The 23,364-nt window shown below is 46.0% G+C and overlaps 1 protein-coding gene across 11 annotated transcripts in view; it reads left to right on the forward strand.

Annotated features, from left to right (window-relative positions):
* ELAVL4 (ELAV like RNA binding protein 4) overlaps nucleotides 1-23,364 on the forward strand; it is a 140,018-nt gene that overhangs the window by 108,732 nt on the left and 7,922 nt on the right. For all 11 annotated transcript variants that reach the window (XR_011975802.1, XM_072649385.1, XM_072649392.1 and 8 more), the window contains 2 exons: nucleotides 5,935-6,038; nucleotides 23,116-23,269. Coding sequence is in view for 10 of the 11 variants with exons in the window: in XM_072649385.1 (XP_072505486.1) it covers nucleotides 5,935-6,038; nucleotides 23,116-23,269 (258 nt within the window). In the remaining variant the exon portion in view is untranslated. The remainder of the gene's footprint in view (nucleotides 1-5,934; nucleotides 6,039-23,115; nucleotides 23,270-23,364) is intronic.

Here is a 23,364-nt window from a genome sequence, read left to right on the forward strand (position 1 = left end):
AGCTGAAAATGGTATTTTTATTGGTTATAACACATACATTTTGCAGAGGAGTAAACTGAGTTTCAGAGAGGTTGTACGACTTGCCTACAAGTTACATAAGTGAGTCATAAGCCAATAAGTATAAGAGGCAGGATTTGAACCCAGATCTTCCTGATTCTAAGGCTAGCCCTCTATTCATTTTGCTAGGCTGCTTGTTTAAATGTTTCTTAGGTATTTCTATACCTTATCTCTAAAATCTGATGTGCCTCACTTGAGGTACGGGTAAAAAGAGGATCACAAAGGACTAATGGATAGCACTGGGGTACAAGAAGAGTAACCCCTCTCCCCATCATGTGGGGCAGGATCCATGCTTGTGTCAGTCAAAACAAGTCAAAACAAGCTGAGTTTCTGCTTGATTTTTCTTCCTCTCCAAATTCCATCTATCCAGCAAAACTCATCTCATGACTTACACATTTTATAAACTTTAGAGCCTAAGATAGGAGTGGGAGACTGGTTGTAGGAGCTGACTTTTCCAGGGTCACACAGCTAGTAAAGTGTCTGAGGCAGGATTGGAACACAGTTCTTCCTGACTCCAGATACAGGCCTCTATCCCTCGCTATATTGAAGGAACAGGAAGAGAGGAGGCCAGATACCTGGGATGTTGCTTTCAGACCTGGATGGGACCTCGTGGTTGTTTTGATGATCAAATGAAATAATATACATGAAGTGCTTTGTAAACCTTAAGACACTGTATCAGTGGAGGGAGGGAAGAACAGAGGAAGAAAGAAAGGAAGGGAGGGAGGGAGAGAGTGGGAGGAAGAAGCATTTGTTAATGGCCAACTCTGTGCCATGAGCTGTGTTAAGCATTTTGCAAGTATTATCTCATTTGATCCTCACAACAACCCTTGGAGGTAGATACTATTATTAATCTCATGATACAGTTGAAGAAACTGAGGCAGACAGGTTAAGTGACTTGTCTAGGGTCACATAGCTAGTATGTATCTGAGGCCAGATTCAAACTCGGGCGTCCTGACTCCAGGTCCAGCTCTCTAATCCACTGTGTTATTTAGCAGCCTCATTGTTAGTATTATTATTATTAACAGGTGTTTGTTGATGGACCGTCCTACAAGTATTTACTTGCTTTTCAAAAAGATTTAAATTATAAGACTTTTTATTGGTCCCTCTTCAGTTTCGTCTTTGATCTGGCACATTTTCTGCAGCTTTGTGTCATTCACTTCATGAATATGCATCTATTAAATTCCTACTCTGTGCCAAACTCTGTACTTTGTCCACATCAAAGAACTTTTATTTTATTGGGGAGGTGGGGAGGGAGGGAAACAATGACATAGATGACCTCATACCTACATAAGAACACATACAAGTTAAAGATGCCATCTAAGTCTCCTCCCAGGTCATTGGGGACCACATGAACAATATTGGACCTATATGGGGGCATCCAGGGGCCTGCACTCAAGTCTCCCTTATCTAGGCCAGTGGAAGGAAGAGAGCAAGCCACAGCCCAGGCTTTGCCTTAGGAGTGGTTAGTGCCTTCCTCTCCTCCTCCCCCCAATCATCAGATCTTTTTCACTCTAACTGTATTTTGGGTCTGTTTGGGTAAATTTATCAGTGTTTTCTCTGAGCCTCAGATGGGGCTGCCTGGGACTGAGCGGGCAGTGAGTGGATCATTCACACCCACATTATCAGGTGTTCACTGCCCAGGGATTTCATTGTGCCTGGAGGAACAGTATTTCAGCCTGAGCCAGGGATTCTTACACCCACCAAAAGGCCTTAGTGCACTCAAATGTTGTCATCACAGCAGGTGCCCATCTGACCCGGCCTCGGGAGCTTGGCAGATAGAGGAGAATGGGCAGGAGGCCCTGTGAAGAGGCTGACTGACTCAGTGTGCCTGTGCAGGCTTTGCTGCACCCCCACCTTGATGAGCCCCGCTGGTGCTTTCTGCCCCTTCTCAGACCCATTTTAAAGTATTCTCTGCCGTGCATAATTCTCACACACTCTGCAGTCTGTCTGCAACAAACTCCTTACCATCCCTGGCACATCGCACTCCATCTCCCATCACCAGGTCTTTGTATTGCCTGTCCTCGTTCCCTCCCGCCTCTCCTCCTTCAGTGCTCAGTTTCAGCCCCACCTTCTCTGGATCTTCTTGGCTCCTGCACCTGCTAGGGCGTTTTCGTCATAGCCCTTCTTTAGTATGGATATGCCTTACGTGTACCTAGTTGTTGCCTCCTAGGACAGTGAGCTCCCTGAGGGCAGGGCCTGCTTTGGCTTCTCTTTGTGTTTGCAGCATTTAGCCTAGCATTGGGCGCATAGTAGGTTCTTTATAAATGCTTTTTGTTGTGGTTTTTTTTTGTCTGTAGTAATGGGAAAGTTGCTTTAAAGCAAAGGGGGAAATGAATTAATGATTAAAGATCCTTTTTATCTGGCTCAAATGCAGACAAGCACACTTGTAGCACACACATGCTCATTATAATCCAATTTGCTCTACTCCAGACGAAGCCGTGGGATGTCCCAACCCAGACCTCATCAGCAACCAGAGTTACTCTGGATACTCGAGTGGATCATGTGCCTTTTCTTTATGTGTCCAGGTATGGAGCCGCTTTTACAGACTCCAGTTCCTCATCTTTTAAAGAAGGGAAAAATTACCCTGCCTGGGGTTTTGATGCTCTGGAGCACAATCTAGCACTGGCACAGTTTTTGAGGACTTTAGGTGAAAGTTCTGATGATTGGGGCAGAAGAATTCACTAGTCACATGTGCCCAGAGGGTACTTTTCCTTAGGTTTTCCATATCCTATCCCCTACCCACTGCCTCAAATGATGAATTAACTGTGTTTTCCTTCAGAGAATGGTCTGCCTTGGTAAATGCTTACTTGGTGATGTTGTGTGGGGGCCATTGGTGGGTACCTGTCCTGTGCCTCTGATGGCAGGTGGTAGCCTTTTCTTGGTGTTTCCTCATGAAACAATAACTTCTTAGCTCTAGGACAGCCCAGTGGTCTTCATGGAAATGGCAGACAGTCAAGCATATGTCATCAGGCATCCCTGCTTGACGACCTCCAGGAAGGATCCCAAGGGTTTGAATGTGGGAGGCAGGTGGGCCAACATCCTGATGAATATCTGGTCACTGGATTCAGATGGCTCTGGAGGAGAAATGAAGCATTGCACAGCCTTCCCTCACTCAAAACAAAGTCAAGTATAAATCATGTCATCATTTCTCTGATGGCATGGCCTTCTTTGGCAACAAAGGATGAACACAACAGGTTTTTTACTTCTGTAGGCTTTCCATCTTGGGGGTTTCAGATGGTCCCTACCTGAGAACATATAGGTGATTGGCCTTTTATGAGAACTTGAAAAGTGAAGTGTATCTTTAATTTCCATGGATGTTTGCCTAATTTTAGATAGGCTCTCGTCTTCCCTAGAAATAGACACCAATTCTCTTGTTAGGAATTCTCCTACATAAGTTCTCACTGGGAGCCGCGTGTCAGGAGGGAACAAATTGTCACCTCTTTCAGGTGTTAGAGGTAAGTCAGGAGGAATTTCAGGAAGAGACAGTTGTGGGTATTAATGAAGTGCTTTGGAAACCTTAGAGCACTCTATCAGTGTTAGCCATTATTTTTGTTTTGTTTTTGTTTTGAAGTGGCCAAGTATTCCTGGCTTTCTATCTTCTGATGTTATAATATTCTTTTTCTCTCCCTCCCTTCCTCTGCTCCTCTCTCTCTCCTTCTCTCCCTCTTCCTTTGTCTCTCTGTGAATTGGGTCAGAAGTGCTAGCTATAGACCTGACTACCTTTCTGAGTTTGATACATTGGGTGAATGTGACCCACTGAGAAGCATGTGCTTCAGGGGAGCTCAATGGAAGTAAAGGATAATAACCTGGATGCCATTTAAAATAGCGACACGTTGTGTCTGGAACTGTCTGTAAGCACTTAGTCACTGAAAGGAAGCATGGGTTTAAATAGAAGAGATGATAAAAAGTGTTTTGGTACACGATTCTCTTTTTTTAAATGGCTTCTGTTGTCTTCAAGGTAAAGTTAAATGAGAAAATTGCAGGATATAAGTGGATTTAATTAGATTGATGTAATCTGGCTGCATAAAGCCCAGACAAAACGAGAAGAAGCTGATGTTTTAAAACCAAAGACGTTCAGGCCTTGCTCTTGTACTTTTCAAAATGGAGCCAGAGAAGGCTGTTGAAAGGAGGGAGAGTCGGGTAATTGACAAGGGCACTACTCACTGATGCTATTCAGTGAATGGCCCTGTGGGGGAGTGTTTGAATGCCAGTGGTTGTGGATGATAGTTGTCCCATGTCCCCTCCAGGACCTCCCCCCAATATATCTAATGAAAGATATACTTGGCAGGTTGTATATACCGCTGTATCCTTCCAGAGTCAGAGTAAGGAGGGAGATGGGAGCACAGGGTGAGTTTGACTAACAGATTGAAGATTGGGGTGTGTGTGTCGGGGGGGGTGTGGGGGGGTGTGTGTGTGTATCTATCTCTATCTCTCCATGATATAAACACATATTCGATCTATAAATATATACACATAAGTGTACACATGTATGTGTGTATGCACGTATGTGTAAATGCTGCAAGAAGGTGGCCTGATTCTTATGGAACTTGATGTCTTTGAATGTATGGACAGGTATCTTTCTCTAGCATTTTTTTTAAAATTATTTTTAAATTAGGTTTTTAAAAAAATTTCATGATACAAACCCAGTTGTTTCCTAGGGTCCCCTCCTACTACCAATATCAACACAGACATTTACCAGCAAAACAGAAGCTGTTGAGCTGATTTTGGCTGCTGAAACGGGCTCTCATCAAGCAGCAGTGACAGGCTGTTTGGTCTCCCATAGGCGTCACCAGTACTCTGAAGGAGGCTTTATATAACCCTTCTTTCCTGGCATGCGATGTCCTTTCATTTCACTCATGGCGGCTCTGCCTGACGCCCACAGCACCTGGACACTCAGGCTAGTTCGTGTGGCTGTCCCCCAGCCGTGCTGCTGAAAGGGAGGGAATGTCAAAGACATAAAGTTTCCGAATGATATTTTTAGCTGATGACACATGGTGGAGAGAGCTGATGGACTATTTATAAGCATTAGCATGGTTGCAAGCACATTGTTGGGTTTGGAGTTTGTTGCCCGTTTTTGGTGAAGGTGGTGGTGATTTTTCTTAATTAGAAACCCCATTGTCATTTCCTTATTTCCTTGTAGACACATTATCCCCGTCTCCTTACAGAGCAGCTGAACCCCTCATTATAAATGTCTTTTCACTTCGCCCTTTGTACTACACTCTCACTAGTTGACTCTGGTGGAATTTTGGGGGAGGGGGATTTTTTGGGGATGAATGGCAAGACTGAGGGTACACAGCATCTGCTTCAAATTCTAGCATCATTTATTCTCAAAGCAGTAAACCTATTGAGTCCCTTTGGTGGAAAGGGCACTGAAACTAGAATCAGTGGACCTGGGTTCTAATTCTACCTTTGACAGCTAGAAAGCTTTGAAACATTGGGCAAATGAAGTCCCCTTTCTGAATCTTAGCGAGCTCAGCTTTACTATGAGAGGATTGTACTAGATGGTGACCTTTCCATCCCTAAAGCCATGATCTTTTGATAGATCTTCCTTGTTCTCATGATTCTCTGTGCATTGGGCTAGGGACCCATGTGGCCAGTAAGACCAACCCATGGTGGCACCTTCCATCTTGTGTGTGGAAGACAGTGATGTCTGGTCTCTCAATTCACTGCTGTACTGTGTATATAATGTGCACACTTTTATGGTATTGGAATATTGTTCCCTCACTTAAAGTTGTAATGGAGGAAGTTTTTGGAAACCTCCATGTCAGGAATCACATTTGGCCATGGCAGTGGTTTGCAGATGTGCTCCTGATCCTGGGAGTCTTGCCTTTCTCTCTAAAGATACTAAGTTCACTTCTGTCTCTATTGTTTTAACAGGACAGAGTTTAGGGTATGGATTTGTTAACTATATTGATCCAAAGGATGCAGAGAAAGCCATCAACACTTTAAATGGACTTCGACTCCAGACAAAAACTATCAAGGTAAGAGAATGCGAGAGCTGTCCATCTGTCTGCTCCACCATCCAAACCCAGGGAGAACCAGAGCTGACACCCTCTCCCTGCTACCCATAGACATGGCTGTGTGGTTGGTATCTCTTCTCCAAAATCAAGGCAAGTCCCTTGGCAGCTAGATGAATGTTTTCATCATCACCCGCACCCCCACTCCCCTCGCCCCCAGCCCAACTGCAACTCTTTCAGATTTTTATTTATAGACAAAAACATTAGCAAGAATTTTGAACATTAGCAGGATTGGGGATGTTAAAAAAACAACAACAGCCAGAGGTAAAGGAAAATTCCAGTGGGTTAAAACAATTAGCAAACAGCTGAGGAGGGGTAAGGAGATATGTCAAGGCAGCTTTGGGTCACGCCCTGAGAGATGTTGCTTCCCCAGAGTTTTTCTCTGATTCTATTTTGTGCTAACATGATGGACCTCTAAGTGAGGATGAGCATGTGCCTGCCCCCTCTCCCCCGACCTCCATCTCTGGCCTCTATCACACTGGGTCCCATGCTGGCCAGTGCCCAGAATTGGTCTCCCAGCTGTCTTGTTCAGAGCACTGGGATCTGACAAAACATAGGAAGAAAGGAGAAATCCGTCCCAGAATGGGACCACATAGCTCTTGATTTCTGGGAGCATGAAATGGAAACTTTGACCAGAATAGGTTCAGTCATCCCAGCTGATAGAGGGAATCCTCTCTGAAGAAGGTTGGTCCAGCAAAGAGGGTGGGGGTGGGGGGAGGTAGGTAATCTGATGGGGAAAAAAGTGATCTTCTTTCGGCCTTTGGCTTAGGTGTGGTGTGTTCAAGAGGGATTCTCTGGGCTCTTTGGGGAGCAGTTTTACTTTTCAAACTGAGTTTATCTCAGATTTATGTTAAAAAGTGTTTGCCTTGGTCAGGCACATGAAGAAGGGTGTGGAGAGGCCCATCAGATTCTGAATAGCAGGAAGAACTCAAAGCCCAGCTTTGGACTTCAAAAACCAAATAACCAGGGAAAATACACAGCCAGATTAGCAAGAGTTGATTCAGTGCCTGCTATGTCTGCTGTGGGGAGGGACTGGGCAGGTGTTCCCCTTTAAGAGGGCACTCCTCCCATCTCAACAAGGCTGCTCAGTCCACTTGGTTACCTGCTGTGGTCATTAAGTCTTTCTTTTAAGCATTTTCACCCTTAAAAATACTCCCTGACTTTGAGCCCAAAGGGGCCCCTCCTTCGCCAGCCCAGGTCTCTCTTCTCTTTGGTTTCATCCAGTCCCCATCTCTGTATTCTTGTACCCGGTGACACCAGCCTCCAGACTGTTCCATGAACAAGACACTCCATCTCTCAGCTCCAGGCATTTTCTCTGGCTGTCCCCCATCCCTGGAACACTGATCTTCCTCATCTCTGCCTATTACCTTCCCTGGCTTTCTCGTGGTCCCAGCTCAAATCCTACCTACAGGAAACCTTTCTTAGCCTCTCTCAGTCCTCATAATCTCCCTCTCTTTAATTGTTGCTGTGTGTCCTGTACGTAGCTTGTTTGTACGTATTTATTTGCTTGTTGTAAGCCCGTTGAGGGCAGGACCTTTTGTCTTTCTCGGTGAGCCTGGTGGTGGTTAATGACACACCACTCCCCTGCCAGAAGACCCTTTGGCCCCAAGCTCCTTTATACAGATGAAGGAACTGAGGCTTGGAGAAGTGACAAGTTTCTCACTTACCTGAGGTCACTCAGCCACTCTGGGTGGCAAACGTACTCAGGTAGCAAACCTACAAATACTAAAATAGTTTCTCTTCCAATCTTCCATGTGAAGATTCCATCACATCTCAGTTCATCGCGCTTCTGAGCTGGGAGGGACCTTAGAATCATTTTACAAAGGGGAAAATGGAGCCAAGGGAAGTGACTTGCCTACCCGTGGTCACACAGATATTGTGTAAATCTCTGTAAAAATACACTAAATTCCTTGCCTGATATGGTTTACTTTGAGTAGCTTGAAAAGTGTGTGTGTGTGTGTGTGTGTGTGTGTGTATGTGTGTGTGTGTGTGTGTGTACGCATGTGCAGAGAGATTAAGGGACTTTTTCTTTCATGTTTGGGCAAATCTTACTCTCCCTGGGCTTCAGTTTCCTCACTATAAAACGAAATGGGCAGATATGAACTCTGAGGTCCCTTCCCACTTTAAATCTATGTTCCCACAATCCTGAACCCCAACACTGTGGGGCTTCTGTTACACTGTCATTAGGGCTTGAACCCAGGTCTTTCTGACTATAAAACTGGCTCTTCATCCACTAGGCAGCACTGCCCCTCTGGTCCTCGTTATATAAATGGTGGAGGGGTCTTCAAGACCTTCCAGGCCACCCTTGGCCTGCCCTTTCCCCAGTTCCCATGTTAGCTGTGCCTTACTTCTAAAAGTTGATTTGCACAACAAAATAGCCTCATGAGGATTTTGAAATTTATATTCACCAGGGGCTTAGTTGGGGAATTTCTTTAAATCATTCCTAATTTGGATTTTAAGAACAAATTAAATTATTTTAGAACTCTGTTTCAGAGTGGAGTCTTATTCCCTCAGATAGACAGGCACTGCACCTCCTCACTGAGAAGTCAAATTAATTCCCCACATGCGCACAAGGATTAACAGGGCATGTGTTCATGGGTGGGTGGCTGTGTACATACACACACACACACGCACACTCACACGCACGCACACACACTTACCTACTGTCAAGAAAGGAATCTGTAAGGCACTACTGAGCAGTGTAGTTCAGACTGAAGCCTTGTAGAGCTCAGATGTCCAGTGGGCTAGAATGGGGGCAGTTCTGAGCCCAGTTATGTACCCTCAAACCTTCCCCTATTTTTCCTGAATGACCTGTAGGGCCTATGAGGTCCCTTCCAGGTCTAAAGGCAATGTCCCATGATCGCAGGTATGTGACCTCCTCTCTCCCTGTTCCTTTAATATAGTTAGGGAGTGCAGTGGATAGAGGACTGGATCTGGAGTCAGGAAGACCTGAGTTCCAATCCTGCCTCTGACTCTTTAGTAGCTGTGTGACCCTGGAAAAGTGAGATCATGTCATCTGCCTCAGTTTGCTCATCTGTGTGTAAGTTTAGATAATAATGGCACCGATATCTTAGAGTTCTTGGAAAGTTCAAATAAGATCTCATGTAAAGCTCTCTGAAGACTAAAGCGCTGTATTCAGTAGCTGTTATTGTATTTATATAGCAGGAGGAGGGTTGTGGAGCTGGCGAGGTTGATGGGTCAAGGCACAGAGACACACAGACACACACACGTACGTCACTGACCAGCCTTCATGATTCCTCTTGCCTTTCGCTTCTGGTGGAACTCATGCACACTCTTGCTTTCTCAGAGGCAGACACACAAGTCCATCATGTTACTTTCACCCCTCAGTGCGTGTGTGTTAATTAAGCAAAAAGAAAACTATATGCTCTTTATCTCCTAAGACTGTTTACCCGTTGTTCAAATTCATGCTTGCAGTGTTGGGGAAACCTTGGGAAACATGGTTGACACCCACTCTGACTTCTTGTGCGTTGGAGTTTTGATGGTTCTTCTCTGAGGGGGCGAGGTTGATGGCAGGGTCTGGGAACCCTCTCTAAGCATTTGTGTGTCTGAGTTGAAGTGGTGGGAAAAGAAGGATTTCTTACAAGTCAGTCACATGCATTGTGGAGGTAGCTTAGTTCTTAGGCTCACTGTAACATTTTTATGAGCGAGTACTTTGACTAATCACCTCCCACCCTCTCCTTTGGGAATCCAAGAGGTTGTGAGAGGTGAACACCGCATTGGCAAATGGAAGCCCACATGTAGGCATGAGGTTGACACATTGATGGGAGAGTGAAGATACCTGGGTTCGCTAAAATAAGCTGATGTCCAGAACAGTGGATGGGGATAAAAAGGCAAGGCAAGTAGCATTGATTAATTTGCTTAATATATTTTGTGCACTGTGCTAAGCACTGGAAATATAAATAGAAGTAAAAAGAAAATAAAAGCCAAAAAAAAAAAAAGCCTGCCCTCAGGAAGTTTCCATTCTGATGGAGTCATCAATACAACCCATAAAAGGGAGCTGAAAAGCCAAGGGGAGAGTGTTGGGGATAATAGACAGCAAATAAACTGTAAAGTCTCTTCTGTGCAGCAGGTCACACTGTTTGTGACCTTGACCAGAGATAGAGTATTGATAGAGACAGGATACTTGCCCTTATGGAGCTTAAAGTCAAGTAGGAAGAGATGATACCTATTCTAATGCATAACTCTGTATGCGTGAGTGAGAAGCATGATGGATTAACCAACAGTGAGCTGTCTTCAGGCACAGAAAGACCTGGGTTCAAGCCCAGCCTCTGCCATATGCTGACTCCATGAGTCTGGATGGTGATTCAGGCTCCTCTCTAAGGAATCTGGAAGTTGCTGCTGTCACCTCATTTCTCAGCCAGCTTGCCCCAGGATAAGCTCATCATCTTGGAGATTGTTGCAGCTGTGATACTCAACACTTCCTCAGTGTCCTTATTACCTCTGATCGATGACAAAGCAAAAAGCTCTTCCCATAGCCTTCCTTTATTGAGGGCTCTGAAATTCCAGCCATCTCTTCCTTTCCTAGCAGCTGCTCTGCTCAGTTTTGACTCCTCAGGTGGCACTATCCTCCCAGCCCTTTTTAGTCCCTTTTATCCATTGTCTTCCCCTTGAGAACAGGCACTGTCTTCCTTTTTCTTACTTGTATTTCTCACACTCAGCATAGTGCCTGACATATAATAGACCCTTAATAAATGTTTATTGATTATTGACTATAAAGGAGTAGGAATAGGAGGGTGCAAAAGAGAGAGGTATAAAGTCATCCTGGTCAGGCAGGGTAGATGCTGACTGCTCCACCAGAGTGGAGGATGCTTGAGGTCAGGGATTCGCTTTTCTTTTTGCTTGTATTTAGATCTCTGGTGTTTTACAAAGTGCAGGACACATAGTAACTGACAGGACTTTTCTTCTCCAAGGTGACTCTGCATATCAGCCCATTTAGTCACACAAATGACTTCATTATCCCATCAGTGGACTGGACTTGAGGTCAGAAGATCCTGCACTTAACTGTGCAGTCATGGCAGAGCCATCTGACATCGTCTAGCTGAAGTTTTCTCTGCTGTAGAATGGGAGATAATATTTTCAGTGCTGCGTTGGGAGTAGAAGTGCAATGTAAATGTGTGTGATTATCACCACTGTGTGGGCCTGATGGAGATGGCGTTGAGTGGGGTTTGAGAGTGAACAGGAACCCATCAGAGAGCTGGGGGGGAAAATGTGGTAGGCATGAGGTTCACAGGTAGGGATGGAACATAGATGGGTAAGAGGGCAGTAGGCTAACACAAGAATGGAAGGGCTTTGGATGACATACACAGAGTTTTAAGTTTTGTTTAGCTGGGTGTGCAGTAGCTAGAACTGTGGACTTGGAGTCAGGAAGGTATAAATGCGAATCTTGCCTCAGACACTGAACTGTTTGTGTGGCCCACTAAACCTCTTCTCTGTCTCAGTTGCCCAGTCTATAAAATGAAGATACTAAGACCCTTCTTCAGAGGCACTAATGTGTCACGCATTTCCTACAGTAAAAAGTGCTGGATAAATGTTAGCTATTACTGCTGTTTTTGTCACTGAGTAAATAGTTGGGAGCCATTGATGGGTTCTGAGCTGGGAGGGTGGGGTTGATGTGACCAGAACTTTATGTAAAGGAGATGAGTTTGGTAATCTAGGAAGAATGGTTTAGCTCTCAGAGAAAGCAGGCATGAGAAGACCTGTTACTAAAGTAGTGCAGTAGCTTAGGCAGGTCATAGGGAAGCCTGGAATTCAGGTGACGGGAACAGAGAGGAGGAGTTGGTGGTAGGATTGACAACAAGCCAGGGGAACTGAATAGATAGCAGTAGTGAAGGACCTGGACCATGAGGTCATCCTTGTACCCCTTACATGGGGAGGTTTGGAGCAGACATAGGCAGTTTGAGGCCACCAAGGAGCCATGGGGAAAGCAGAGGGGGCACCAGCAACTGGGTCTATAACAAAGAAGCCTTCCTAGAGATATAAATTTGAAAATCACCTGTAGCTAGAACCCTATAGCCAAGGGAGAGTGTAGAGAGAAGAGAAGAGGGCTGAGGGTAGATCCTCGAGGGATACCCATATTGGGGGCTCAGGAAGAGAGTAAGGAAGCAGGTGAGAGAGGAACCAGGAAACTGCAGTCTCTAAAGTTGAGGAAAGAGAAGGGGCAGTCAGCAGTGTCCATACTGTGAGATCTAAGGGAAAGCCATTGCATTTGGTCCTCTGCAACCTTCAGGATCACCACCTTGGTAGAATGGCATGTGGCTGGGGCGTGACAAAGAGAGGAAAAACCAGATAGGCAGATGGTAAGAAGTTTAGGAGGGCGTAGGTAGTATCGTGATAGAAGCATCGGGCATAGACATTTTTCCCCCAGAAAAGTAGCAGTGAAGGGGGAGGAGTGAGGTGGAATCATACAGTTGGATGAAGTAGATATGTCAAGGGAAGGATTATTTTGAGGATTAGGGAGACCTCAGCATATTTGTAGGCTGCCTTGAGGAGTTGGATATGCAAGGGGGGTGTGGAGGGGGTGGTGGGAAGCTCCTGGGTGCAGGCTGAAGGAGGAGGGGCAGGGATCCCCTCCTTCTGGGGCCAGGGTGGGGGAAGAGTAGGTGATAAGCAGTGCTTAAAAGTTTGCAGGAATGGAGCCCAGAGCCAGGAAGCTTGATGCAGATGGTCTCAGTCTCCTAAGTGAAGCGAGAGGAGACATCAGGTAGAGGATGGGGGTTAGAGGGAGGAAGAGTTGGCCATAACAGATGCTCTGGAAAGTGAGAGAGGGAGGCAATAAGGACAGTGTTTGGGAGCTGAGAATTATTCACCTTGGTGTTCAGAGGTCAGAACTAGGAACATAAAGATGGGAGTTAAAAGAAGATTTCAGCTTGATTTTGAAGTCAGCTTTGCTAACAATGTGAATGGGCTCGAAGTAGAGTATGCCACCCTAGGAGGTCTTGGGCTTCCTATCACTGGGGGTTTCCCACCAGAAGGTGAATGGATGCTTGATGTTACTAAGGGGTCTCTTACCCACACAGAGATTGGCTGGGTAGAATTCTAAAGGTCTGACAACTCAGGCATCTTGGAAGTAGAGTGTTCACTGGTTTGGTAGCTGGGTCACAGGTGGTATGGAAGCCTGGATTTTAGGGATAGGGAGACCTGCACATGCTTGTAAACAGATGAGTGGGAGATACTGAGGAGGCTTGGGAGATGGGATGGAATTGGAGCTAGATCCTAGAGGAAACCACAGGAATGAGATGGCAAAAAGGTAAAGCTTCAGGAATGAAGAGACTTTTTCTGTAAAGTCAGAGAGGCCAAATTATGGGGGAGTGATGTAGAGAGCTGGAGTTGGGAAGTTCATAAAAAATCATGGGATCTAAAACTAAAGAAGGCCTTGGTGGCCATGTAGTCTAAGGGTGGAGAACCTGTGGCCTCAAGGTCACATGTGGCCCTCTGGGTCCTCAAATGTGGCCCTTTGACTGAATCTAAACTTCACAGAACAAATCCCTTTAAGAAAAGAATTTGTTCTGTAAAACTTGGACTCAGTCAAAAGGCTGCACCCAAAGACCTAGAAGGCCACAGGTTCCCTGCCCCTAATCTAGTCCTATGTTTAGCTTGGATGCAGTTAGGAAGTAAAGAACCATCTAAGGTTCTTGGCGAGGGGTAATGTGATATTTATGAAAAGTTAGACTGGTAGCAGTTTGCAGAGTAGATTGAACAGAGGGAGAGAATGCAGTTAGGGATCTCAACTAAGACAAAGTTGTGAATTTCTTCTTATTCCTGAGCTTGAGGTATGGGAACTGTGCCCTTCAGTTCATTTCAATAGTGTTTAAAATAGAACTCACATTAGCTCTCCCTTCTGTGGCTAGTTACCTTCCCAAATGGACCTTGTAAACTGGGTTCCTTGAAGGGTAGCTGTGCCGGGTCCGAGGTGCTCTGTGGGTCTGCACTGCTGGCATGAGAGGTCATGAGCCCCCACCAGTGTGGCTGAGATGGCATTGGAAGAGCAGTGGCAACAAAGCATTTCCCCATTACATTGGGGGAATTATCTCCCATAGCCACGTTTAGCTATTCCTTGCCTAACTCCCTTCATAGAGGGTCTCTCTTTTTAAAAGGGCCATCGCACCAGGGGCTTGGCCAGTTTTTGGCCAGCCATTGGTCCTCTAATTCCATCCGTTTTGATCAGAGAACTTTATAACTTGTAAAGTGGTAACAAAGTATAGACCCTTGAAGACTATAAACCTTCTGTCTTTTACCTTGCTCTTAACTTTTGAGATTTAATTAGCTAGGCTGGGGAAGGGGTAGTGATGGCAGTAGGAATCAACTCATTAGGGATATCCCCATCAGTTCCCCCAGTCTTAAAATTCAGTTTATACAAACATACATTTCCAGGAGTCTTTCATTTAACTGGGTTCTTTAAACCAGTCAGTAAGCATTTATGAAGTGACTGAACGTTCCTTGCCCTGAGATTGCAAAGGTAAAAATGAAAGTCTCTAAAGAATTTACATTTTATTAAGAGAAATCATACGTACTTGTGAAAGTAGCTACAGAACATAGAGACCCCAGGTATTCCCCCACACGAGTCTCCAGACTGGTCGACTTCCTTAGCATCTGCCCTGAGCAGCCTCCTCTCTAGAGTCTGTTCTCCTGATTGCTGAGTCTGTGCTCCCCTCACTCCCAACTCATCTGACGCTAGACTCTCCACACCCACACCAGCAGCCCTGCTTCTCCTTCTGACTCTGCTCTCACTTTCTAGCTTCTTTTTATATTTTGTCTTCCTCTCTTAGAACACAGGTCTGGAGTCAGGAAGACTTATCTTCCTGAGTTCAAATCTGGCCTCAGATATGAGCTCTGTGACCCCTGGGGAAGTCACTTATTTCTTTGCCTCAGTTTTCTTATCTGTAAAATGAGCTGGACAGGGAAATTGCAAACTACTCCAGTATCTTGGCCAAGAGCCCAAATGGGGTCACAGAAAGTCAGACACAACTGAGAAAGAGCTGAACTACATTACAATGTTAGCCCCCAGAGAGGAGGGCCTCCCTCACATCCCTGTCAAACAGCTGCAGCCCATTTTGTAGATGAGGGAAGAGAGGACCAGAGAGGTTTAGCAGCTTGCCCATGGACACACAGCTATCCCAGGCCTTTCTAATTCTAGGTCTTAGGACTCATTCAATTCCATCTTCTATGTAGGGGCAGGAAGAAAGAGGGGGTGCCTGAACATGTAATCTCTGCTAGAGAAATATAAAGATAGAGATGGCAGAGTCCCAGCCCTTGGTCTTCCAGTCTTTTAGGAAAATAAGACATTCATATATATTTTTTATGGTGCTTTAGGGTTCAGTTGTGGGAAGCAGTACAGCTCAATGGATTTGGAGTCATCAGACCGGGGTTCAAAACTTACCCCTGCCCTTTTCACAAGTCACTTAACCCTTAACCTGCTTGGGTCTCGATTTTCTCTTCTCTAAAATGAGGGGGTTGGACCATGCTTGTTGAGGTCCCTTCCAGCCCTAAACCCATTTCAATACTGTGTTCTTTGGCCCTGTGATGTAGGTAAAGGCATCTGGGTGTCGCAGTGGGTAGGGTGCTGGAATTAGAGTCAGAGACCTATGTTCAGATCTTGCCTCAGACACTTAATAGCTGTGTGTGACCCTGGGCAAGTGGCTTAACTTTGGTCTGCCTCAGTTTCTTCATCCATAAAATGGAGGTAATAATGCCAGCTGTCTCCCTGAGTTGTATCAAAAAAGGTAATACTGTAAAGCCCTTAGCATGGTGCCTGCCACATAGTTAGCCCAATACAAATGCTAGCTATTGTTATTATAGTGCTGTATCAATGCTTGCCATTGGTGTCATGTAAATTGTGATATAGTGTTTAGGAGCGACCTGGGAGACTCGAGGATAGAGATATCACTTTGCGGTGAGGGGAAGTATTTGGAAGAGGGAAGGATGGCAATGAGTAGTAGCACTGAACCTAGGTCTTAAAGGAGAGAAATTTCAATAAATAGACTAGGAGGTAGGTCAAAAAAGCCATTCTAGCCATTTTAGGATGGTGCATACAAAAGGCTTGGAGGTTGGAGAAAACAGGATGAAATCAAGGACTGGCTCTTCACTCCCTTTGATTAGCACATGAAGTGTGCAGGCCTTGAAATGAAGCTGGGAAGGGAAGTCTGGGCCAAATGATGGGTTTGGGGAGTGAATTGCATAGAAATAAGAGGCATTTGTGGTGGAATAGGTAGTGGATGTGGAGGTGGAAGTCAAGAAGAGCTGGGTTCAGATCCTGGCACTCATTAGCAGATCCCGGCACTCATTAGCAGATCCCTTCTAAGGCTGCCATCTCATGGGAAGGGGGCATGTGCACATGCCTAACACTCAGGACAATTGGAGCACATTGGCACAGCTGTGGTAATGAAGTGCTGAGTGCAGTAAGATCAGGTGGTCTAGGGCATCCTGCCTGGAGGTGGCAAGACTCAGAGCAGCTGGTCACAAACATTAAGGCTTAGCCCCAGGCCTGCTGCTCTGTGTCCCTGTAGCTATTTTAAAGGTCATTCCTGTATACCTTGACTGTTCTGCTTTAGCCCAGCACTTCTTGGGAGAGTGCTGGTTAGGGAGTCCTAGCATGGGGAGGCAAGGAAAGTTTTGTGATAAGTGTCAGAAAAGCAATTAACTGCCTAAGTGCAAGCCTATAGGAGGAAGAGGAAAAGCTACCTGGTGGCAGTCTGTGGGGGAAAAGATCTAGGTGTCTTAGATTAGCTAGGACTCCCTGGGATTCTCCAGCTGCTAAAAAAGCAAAGGTGACCTTAGACAGAGCGATGTGCAAGAGATTGGCTCAGTTGTTGTCGCTGATCCTTCCTCCTCAAAGAGGACCGGTGACACCTTGACTTCAGAGTCAGTTGGCTTTAAGTGAGGCAGAGCTGCACAAAGTCATCAGCCTCACTCTCCACAGTCATTGGAGTCCAGTGGCAAGACAAGAGTGGAGACAATGGGTGATGGCCCAGGATGCAATGGGAGACCTTGGTCTTTTTAAATTAAGGTCTTTCCCGACTGTCGGTTTGCCTGAGGCAACACCCATTCAAAAAAGACTAAGGGCTAGGTAAGAATTGATATGAAAGATCGTTTACCAGAACAAAACTATCCATCTGGGAGGGGCACAGTCCTGCACAATTGATAGCAGTTGTGCAGCAGTGAGTTGCTCATTAATGAAGGTGTCCCAGCAGAGGCTGAATGGTCCTTGTGAGGGGGAGAGCGTTGAGAGGATTCCTGTAGAGGATAGACTGGGAGGAACCATGAACTTGAGATGAGAACAGTAGCTGTAGACAATGGAAAGCCATCTCTAGCCATGGTCGTAGGCTGTTCACCAGCGCTGTTGGTCAGGCATGTTTTCCTCCAAAACTGCTTCCCCCTCTACAGTTGCAGCCAGTGTGTTCCAGAGATGAGATGGTCCCTGGGGGGCTTCCAGGGCCCTATTCTGAGGCCCTATTCCTTATCCTTGTTTCTGACAGTTCTAAACTCATCTTCCTAGAACTATTCAAAAATGTTTTCTTCTGTTCAAGTATCATCTTCCCTTGAAAAAAAAATGAGTTTCATGGCCCTTCTCCTGGGGTCCTTTATAACGTGAAAAAAGACAGATATACTCAATTCTGCAACCCAGAGCCCACAGTGATATCAAACTTGAAGTCAGGAAGACCTGAATTCAAATCTTGTCTCAAACATTTATCAGCTGTGTGACTCAGGGAAAAGTCGCCTAAACTTTCTCAGTCTCAGTTTTCTTAGCTATAAAATGGAGATACTAATAGCACCTCCCTCACAGGGTTGTTACTAACCGTGTGACCCTGGGCAAGTCACTTAACCTTGTTCACCTCAGTTTCCTCATAATTAAAATGAACTGAAGAAGGAAAAAGCAAACCACTCCAATGTTTCTATCAAGAAAATTCCCAGTGGGGTCACAGAGTTGGATGCTACTGAAACAACTCAACAGCAACACAGCGTTCTTGGGGAGCCCAAATGAGACAATGTATGTAAAGTATGAACCTTAAAGTGCAATGTAAGTGCTTGTTTCTAGCTTGAATTCAAGATGGTGACTGTATGTCAGCAGATATGACAGGAGCCCTTAGATGGGGAGGTTCGGCGGTGTGCTGCTGCTTGGGTTTCTTGACCACCCGCTCTCTTCCTTTGGCCCATAGTTGGTTCCTTATTAAGGAGATCCCACTCAGAGTTCCTCCTGCCCGTTACGTGACAGGGGCCATCTATTGCTACTTGACCGTTTTCCATGGATAATAAGCTCTCAGAACAGTTCATTCCGATGTTGAATAGTTCTGTTTGTTAGAAAGCTTCTTCCATTATTTAGTCTAAATCGTCCTCCTTCCAACTCCCTGCCCTGACCCACATTGACACAGAGTGTGATTATGTGTTTTGGACAAATAAGTGCTTGTTAAATAGCTGACAGTCATGTTATTTTAAGTAAGGAGCTCTCCTTTATTACAGTTAAAACAATTTCATTTTGTCAAACTTTGGTCTGTGTATAAATTTTGATGTTACAATGATGTAAAACTTTGAAGTGGGTCTCTTGCCTACCTGTTGAAGACCAAAGAGGAAAGGTAAGCATGGATACTGCTGGAAGTTTTTGGAGAGATCCCTTGGTACAAGTGGAGTGGCCTTAGATGTTTCTCTCTTCCACCCCACCCCCAGCCTCTCATGTCTGCTGGTGATTGTAGGAATGACTTCGAAAGGACCCGAAAGATGATTTAACCCACAGGTTCTTAACCATTACCACCAGTGACTCTTCCAAGACTATAAGATACTGATGACTGATGGGCCCTATCAGTGGAGGGAGTGTTTACATACCCCGAGAGTTCCCCATGCTGATGAAAGCTTAGATTTGTATCAGAAACAGCCAGCCATGTTCCCACAGAGAGAAGTAAGTAGTAAAAACACCTACTTCTTGGTTCATCCTGTAATTCATCAAGGTAGCACTTATTGAATAGATAGAGTATTGGACCTGGAGTCAGAAGACCTGTGCAGATCACTTAGCCTTTGTCTCAGTTTCCTGACCTGTAAAATGGGAACCCTGTCTCTCAGGGTTGCTTGTTGTGAGGATCAATCTGACAGGATGATATTGGTAAAGCTTTTTGCAAGCCTTCAAGTGCTTAAAATGCTACCTAATTTCTGTTGTTATTATTGTCATCAGACATTTTATTAAGTCCTAAAGACAACAGCCGCTGACATTTATATGGTGTTTACTACATGCCAGGTGCTGTGCTAAGCACATCACAATTATTATCTCATTGGATCCTGACAGCTACTCTGGGAGGCAGGTGCTATTATTATCCCCATTTTACAGTTGAGAAAACTGAGGCTAATAGGGATTTGCCCAACTAGAAAGGGTCTGAGGTCATTTTGACTCCAGGTCTGGCATTCGATAGCTGCCACCCATAGGAATACCTACCATGTGCCAAGCACTGTGCCTAGGAACTGAGAATCCAAAGACAAAAGTGATACTGCCACTGCCCTCCATTCTGTCAGTGGATACAGCCCTTGATGCCCTAGCACCAACTGCCAGCTGATTGGTAGAGTTGGAAAAACAGCTTCTTCTCCCCCCAAAGCAAGAAGGATCCATCCATCCTAACGGAAGAGGCCAAGACTGGACACCCACGTGGGTGTGTTGTTAACATGGGCACCCTTCCTTGGGCCCAAGGTTGAACCAGATGTCCACTGACATCTCTTTCAATTCTAGGATTCTGAGGGTGAGGCCATACTCCTTTGGAATAAGGTCAAGGGTGCCCCCCAATTTATGAGCCACTTGTACCATGAATGTCCATTTGTTGTCAGTTAACAAGCCTGTGCCAGGCATTGTGATACAGAAAAATGTTTACGCTGGCTGTTTGGGACCCTGACCCCCTTTTCTCCTATTACAAATGAGAATTCCATTTCTGGGCTAGGCCTAATAACCCAGGTGCTAGCAGCATTGAGGAACATTAAAGAGAGGCTGATGAGACGCTTCCTCAACCTTAGAGAATCTACAAGTACAGTGAGTACTTGGGGAATCAGGAAGGGGTGAACCTCCCCACTCACAGAAGTCTTCTTTCTGAAGCTGAAGGACTCTTGATTTATCAGAGACACTGCCAAGGGGGCAGTTGCTCAGCTGTACTTTGGATTCAGTGCCTCTGAGGTCTCTTGCAATTTGGAGTTCTGTGGTCCTCAAATTTGGATGAACGAAACCAGACCAGCTTATTTGCTGGTCTTTGTCTATGGTGTCCCATTTCCCACCTCCTTGTCTTTGCACAGGCCATCCCTCATAACTGGTATGCTCTCCCTCTTCACTTCTATCTTTTAGAACCCATAACTCCCTTCCAGGCTCAGCTAACATGCCATGTTCTTCAGAAGACTTTTCCTGATTCCTCCAGTTGCTGATATGCCCCAGTTACTTTATATCTGTTTGGTTTCTATTCTAGTTACTTGTCTGTGAACATGTGGTCTTCCCCTCTAGAATGCAGACTCATCTTTAGAACCTCAGTACCTGACACACAGTGGGTACTTACTAAGTACTAATTAGGCACTTCTGAGTTTGCATTTCTCCCTGTGGCTCATTCTTTTGCTGTACATGTGTGTTCATATGTGTGCCCCATACCTATACATCCTTACAGTCTCCCAACCTCTGTCTGAGGAGCGCTGGTCTAAATGGGGTTCATAATGTGACTGTGGGAGCTGAACTCCTCTGGGGAATCAAGCTCTGAAGGATAAAAGCCCCTCCATCCTACCCACAACATGTTGGAGCCAGGCAGATGGACAAAGGGACCAGACTCCCAAGAGGTGACCTGTGCCAGGCTGTCAGCTTCCCTGTGCTTGCAGCCAGATGGTGGGAATTCAGGCCCAGGCAGGGGTGGAGGCAGCCTTGGAGATGCCCTCTGCCTCCTGTGGTAGGAGGAAAGCCTTCCCCTCTAGTAATGAGGTCTCTGTTACTTATGCAGGTGCTGGCTGCCCATTTATCAAGAATGTGGTTCAGGAGATGGGTTTTATGTTTCCCAGCATCTGGCATCATGTGAGATAGTATTTGTGGAGCACTTAGCATGGTGCCTGGTGCATAGTAGGAGTTTAATAACAAATTTTTGTTCCTTTCCCCTTTCCTATCTAGCACAGTGCCTGGTGCCTAGCTGAGGTATTTAGGAAATGTTTGTTGCTTGACCAATTGATTGACTAGATTCTGGGATTCTAATATAGCTTCTTCATTTTACAGATAAATATATCTGTATAACAGATAACACCGCTTTGCTCCAAGCCCTGCCGTCTTAGCCTAGCCTTCCATGGCAGGGAGTGGGAAGGGGGCTCCTCAGGGAGATGGACTGTCCTTCTTTTGGCCCTTGGGCATTAGACTGACAGGCAAATGTATGTAGGGTTGGGATTTCCCTGCCTCTCCCTCCCTAATAGGCACCACTTGGGTTAGCCCCAGCATCTTGTTGGATCCTGGCTTGTTTCTCTGGGGTTCTAGAATGTGCTTAGAGGGGCCAAGACAAGTTTTGCTTCTCAAGCATTCTTACCTCTGTGCCATGGATCCCTTGGTTGACTAAGCCCCAGCTCAAGAGGGCCAGTTTCTGCTGGCCATTAGCACAGGCTAGCCCAGGGCAGAAGTCCCCCTGTCTCTATGGTGTAGGAGCTGACAGCCCCCCGAGGCTCTCTGGCCCCCTGTGAATTTAAAGACCTTGTTGTCCCTCCCACCACAAAGCCCCAAAGGCAAATGCTACAGACCACTGCCTCTGCCTCCATCAGCAGCAGCTAACATTAGTCACTCTCACCCCATCTCTCTGTCTGTTGAGTCAATGTCTATTTTTAGGGAAGATCAGAGAAAGTGATCCATTGTGTGTGTCGTGGGGAGGGACTTGGGGCCCAGTGGTAGGGGACAAAGGGGACAAGGGCAGGCCCCTAGACACACGGCCACCAAGCCCAGGCTCTTTCCCAAATGTGTCAGCCCCATGCAGTGAAAGCAGGGGTTCTGTGATCGCCTGCATTGACTGGCTCACTCTGCTCACACACATGTGTACCCATGTCTCTGTACATGGATGCACATGCATGCATCAATCACCCATTGGTAGTCTGGGTTAAGTAACACTGTTTGCCAAGGCATACTTCTGGTGGCCAGGCCAGTGTCCAGCAGCGGCAGCAACAGCCTGTAGAACTGGCCAACTCTATTTTGAGCTGAGGCTGCCCTAGAAATAGCTGGAGCAGGAGAAGACTGGCTGTAAAGCATCTTTGCCAACACTGGGTGTTGTTTGTCTTTTGAATTTAAAAAAATAAAAAATAAAAATAAATTTTAAAAAAATCTAAAATTAATGACTCCTGAAATGTGCTTTGCTTATGTGTGTGCTGCAGATTTGGCTCCTTGCAGATGGAATTTCAGATCTGTTTACACGTCTCTGTTAGCATTTTGGAAGAAAACAGTTCACAGAGATCCAGGGAGATAATTTTTCTGAAATCGCACCTCCTCTTCGGTGCACCAATGGGCTCTCACTTCCCCACTGCCTTGTCTGCTTGCTGAGGTCTGGCCTCCTTGGGGGTTGCTCTGTAGCTGGCTGGGTTGACCCACCCTGGTACAGATGTGATCAAAGAGAGGGAGGGTGGGGTGGCTCATGAGTCCTCTCAGGAAGGTCTGGGAAGAAAAAGAGATGGAACTGGTCAGGAATTTGGTATCTTCCATGAATTTGTAGGGGAAGGTGGCAGGAGGCTCTGAGGAGTCAGATTCTGTGTATGAGATAAGGGGCGTGGGATTGGTTGTTCCTTTACCTGCCAGTTCATGCTTATAGAACCCTGGCTGTGGACTTGCTTCATCTCAGGTTGATGGAGTGCCGTCCTGGCTCTCATGAGGACCTAGAAGGGGAGTTATTTAAGCACATTCAGGGTCAAGTCAGTGGAAGGTGGGCAGATGGGAGCTTGGATGACTCAGGAGCATGAGAGTGGCCCAAAGGTGGACTGACTCTCTCTTCTTCCCCCTCTCCCCTCTGTTCCTCTTCCCCTTTTTTCCTCCTCCTCCTACCTCCCCCTCTTCTTCCCCCCACTCCAGGTCTCTTACGCCCGTCCCAGCTCAGCATCCATCCGGGATGCAAACTTGTATGTCAGCGGTCTCCCAAAAACCATGACCCAGAAAGAACTGGAGCAGCTTTTCTCGCAGTACGGCCGCATCATCACCTCCCGCATCCTGGTGGATCAAGTCACAGGTTCATCTGGGGGCTTTTTCCTTGCCACCTTCCCCACCCCCTGTCCATGGTGCTGAAGCACACAGGCCCTGGTCCCAGCTCAGCTTCTAGCCAGT

The sequence above is a fragment of the Notamacropus eugenii genome, chromosome 2 (genome assembly GCF_028372415.1).
Source record: "Notamacropus eugenii isolate mMacEug1 chromosome 2, mMacEug1.pri_v2, whole genome shotgun sequence".
NCBI lineage: Eukaryota > Metazoa > Chordata > Mammalia > Diprotodontia > Macropodidae > Notamacropus > Notamacropus eugenii.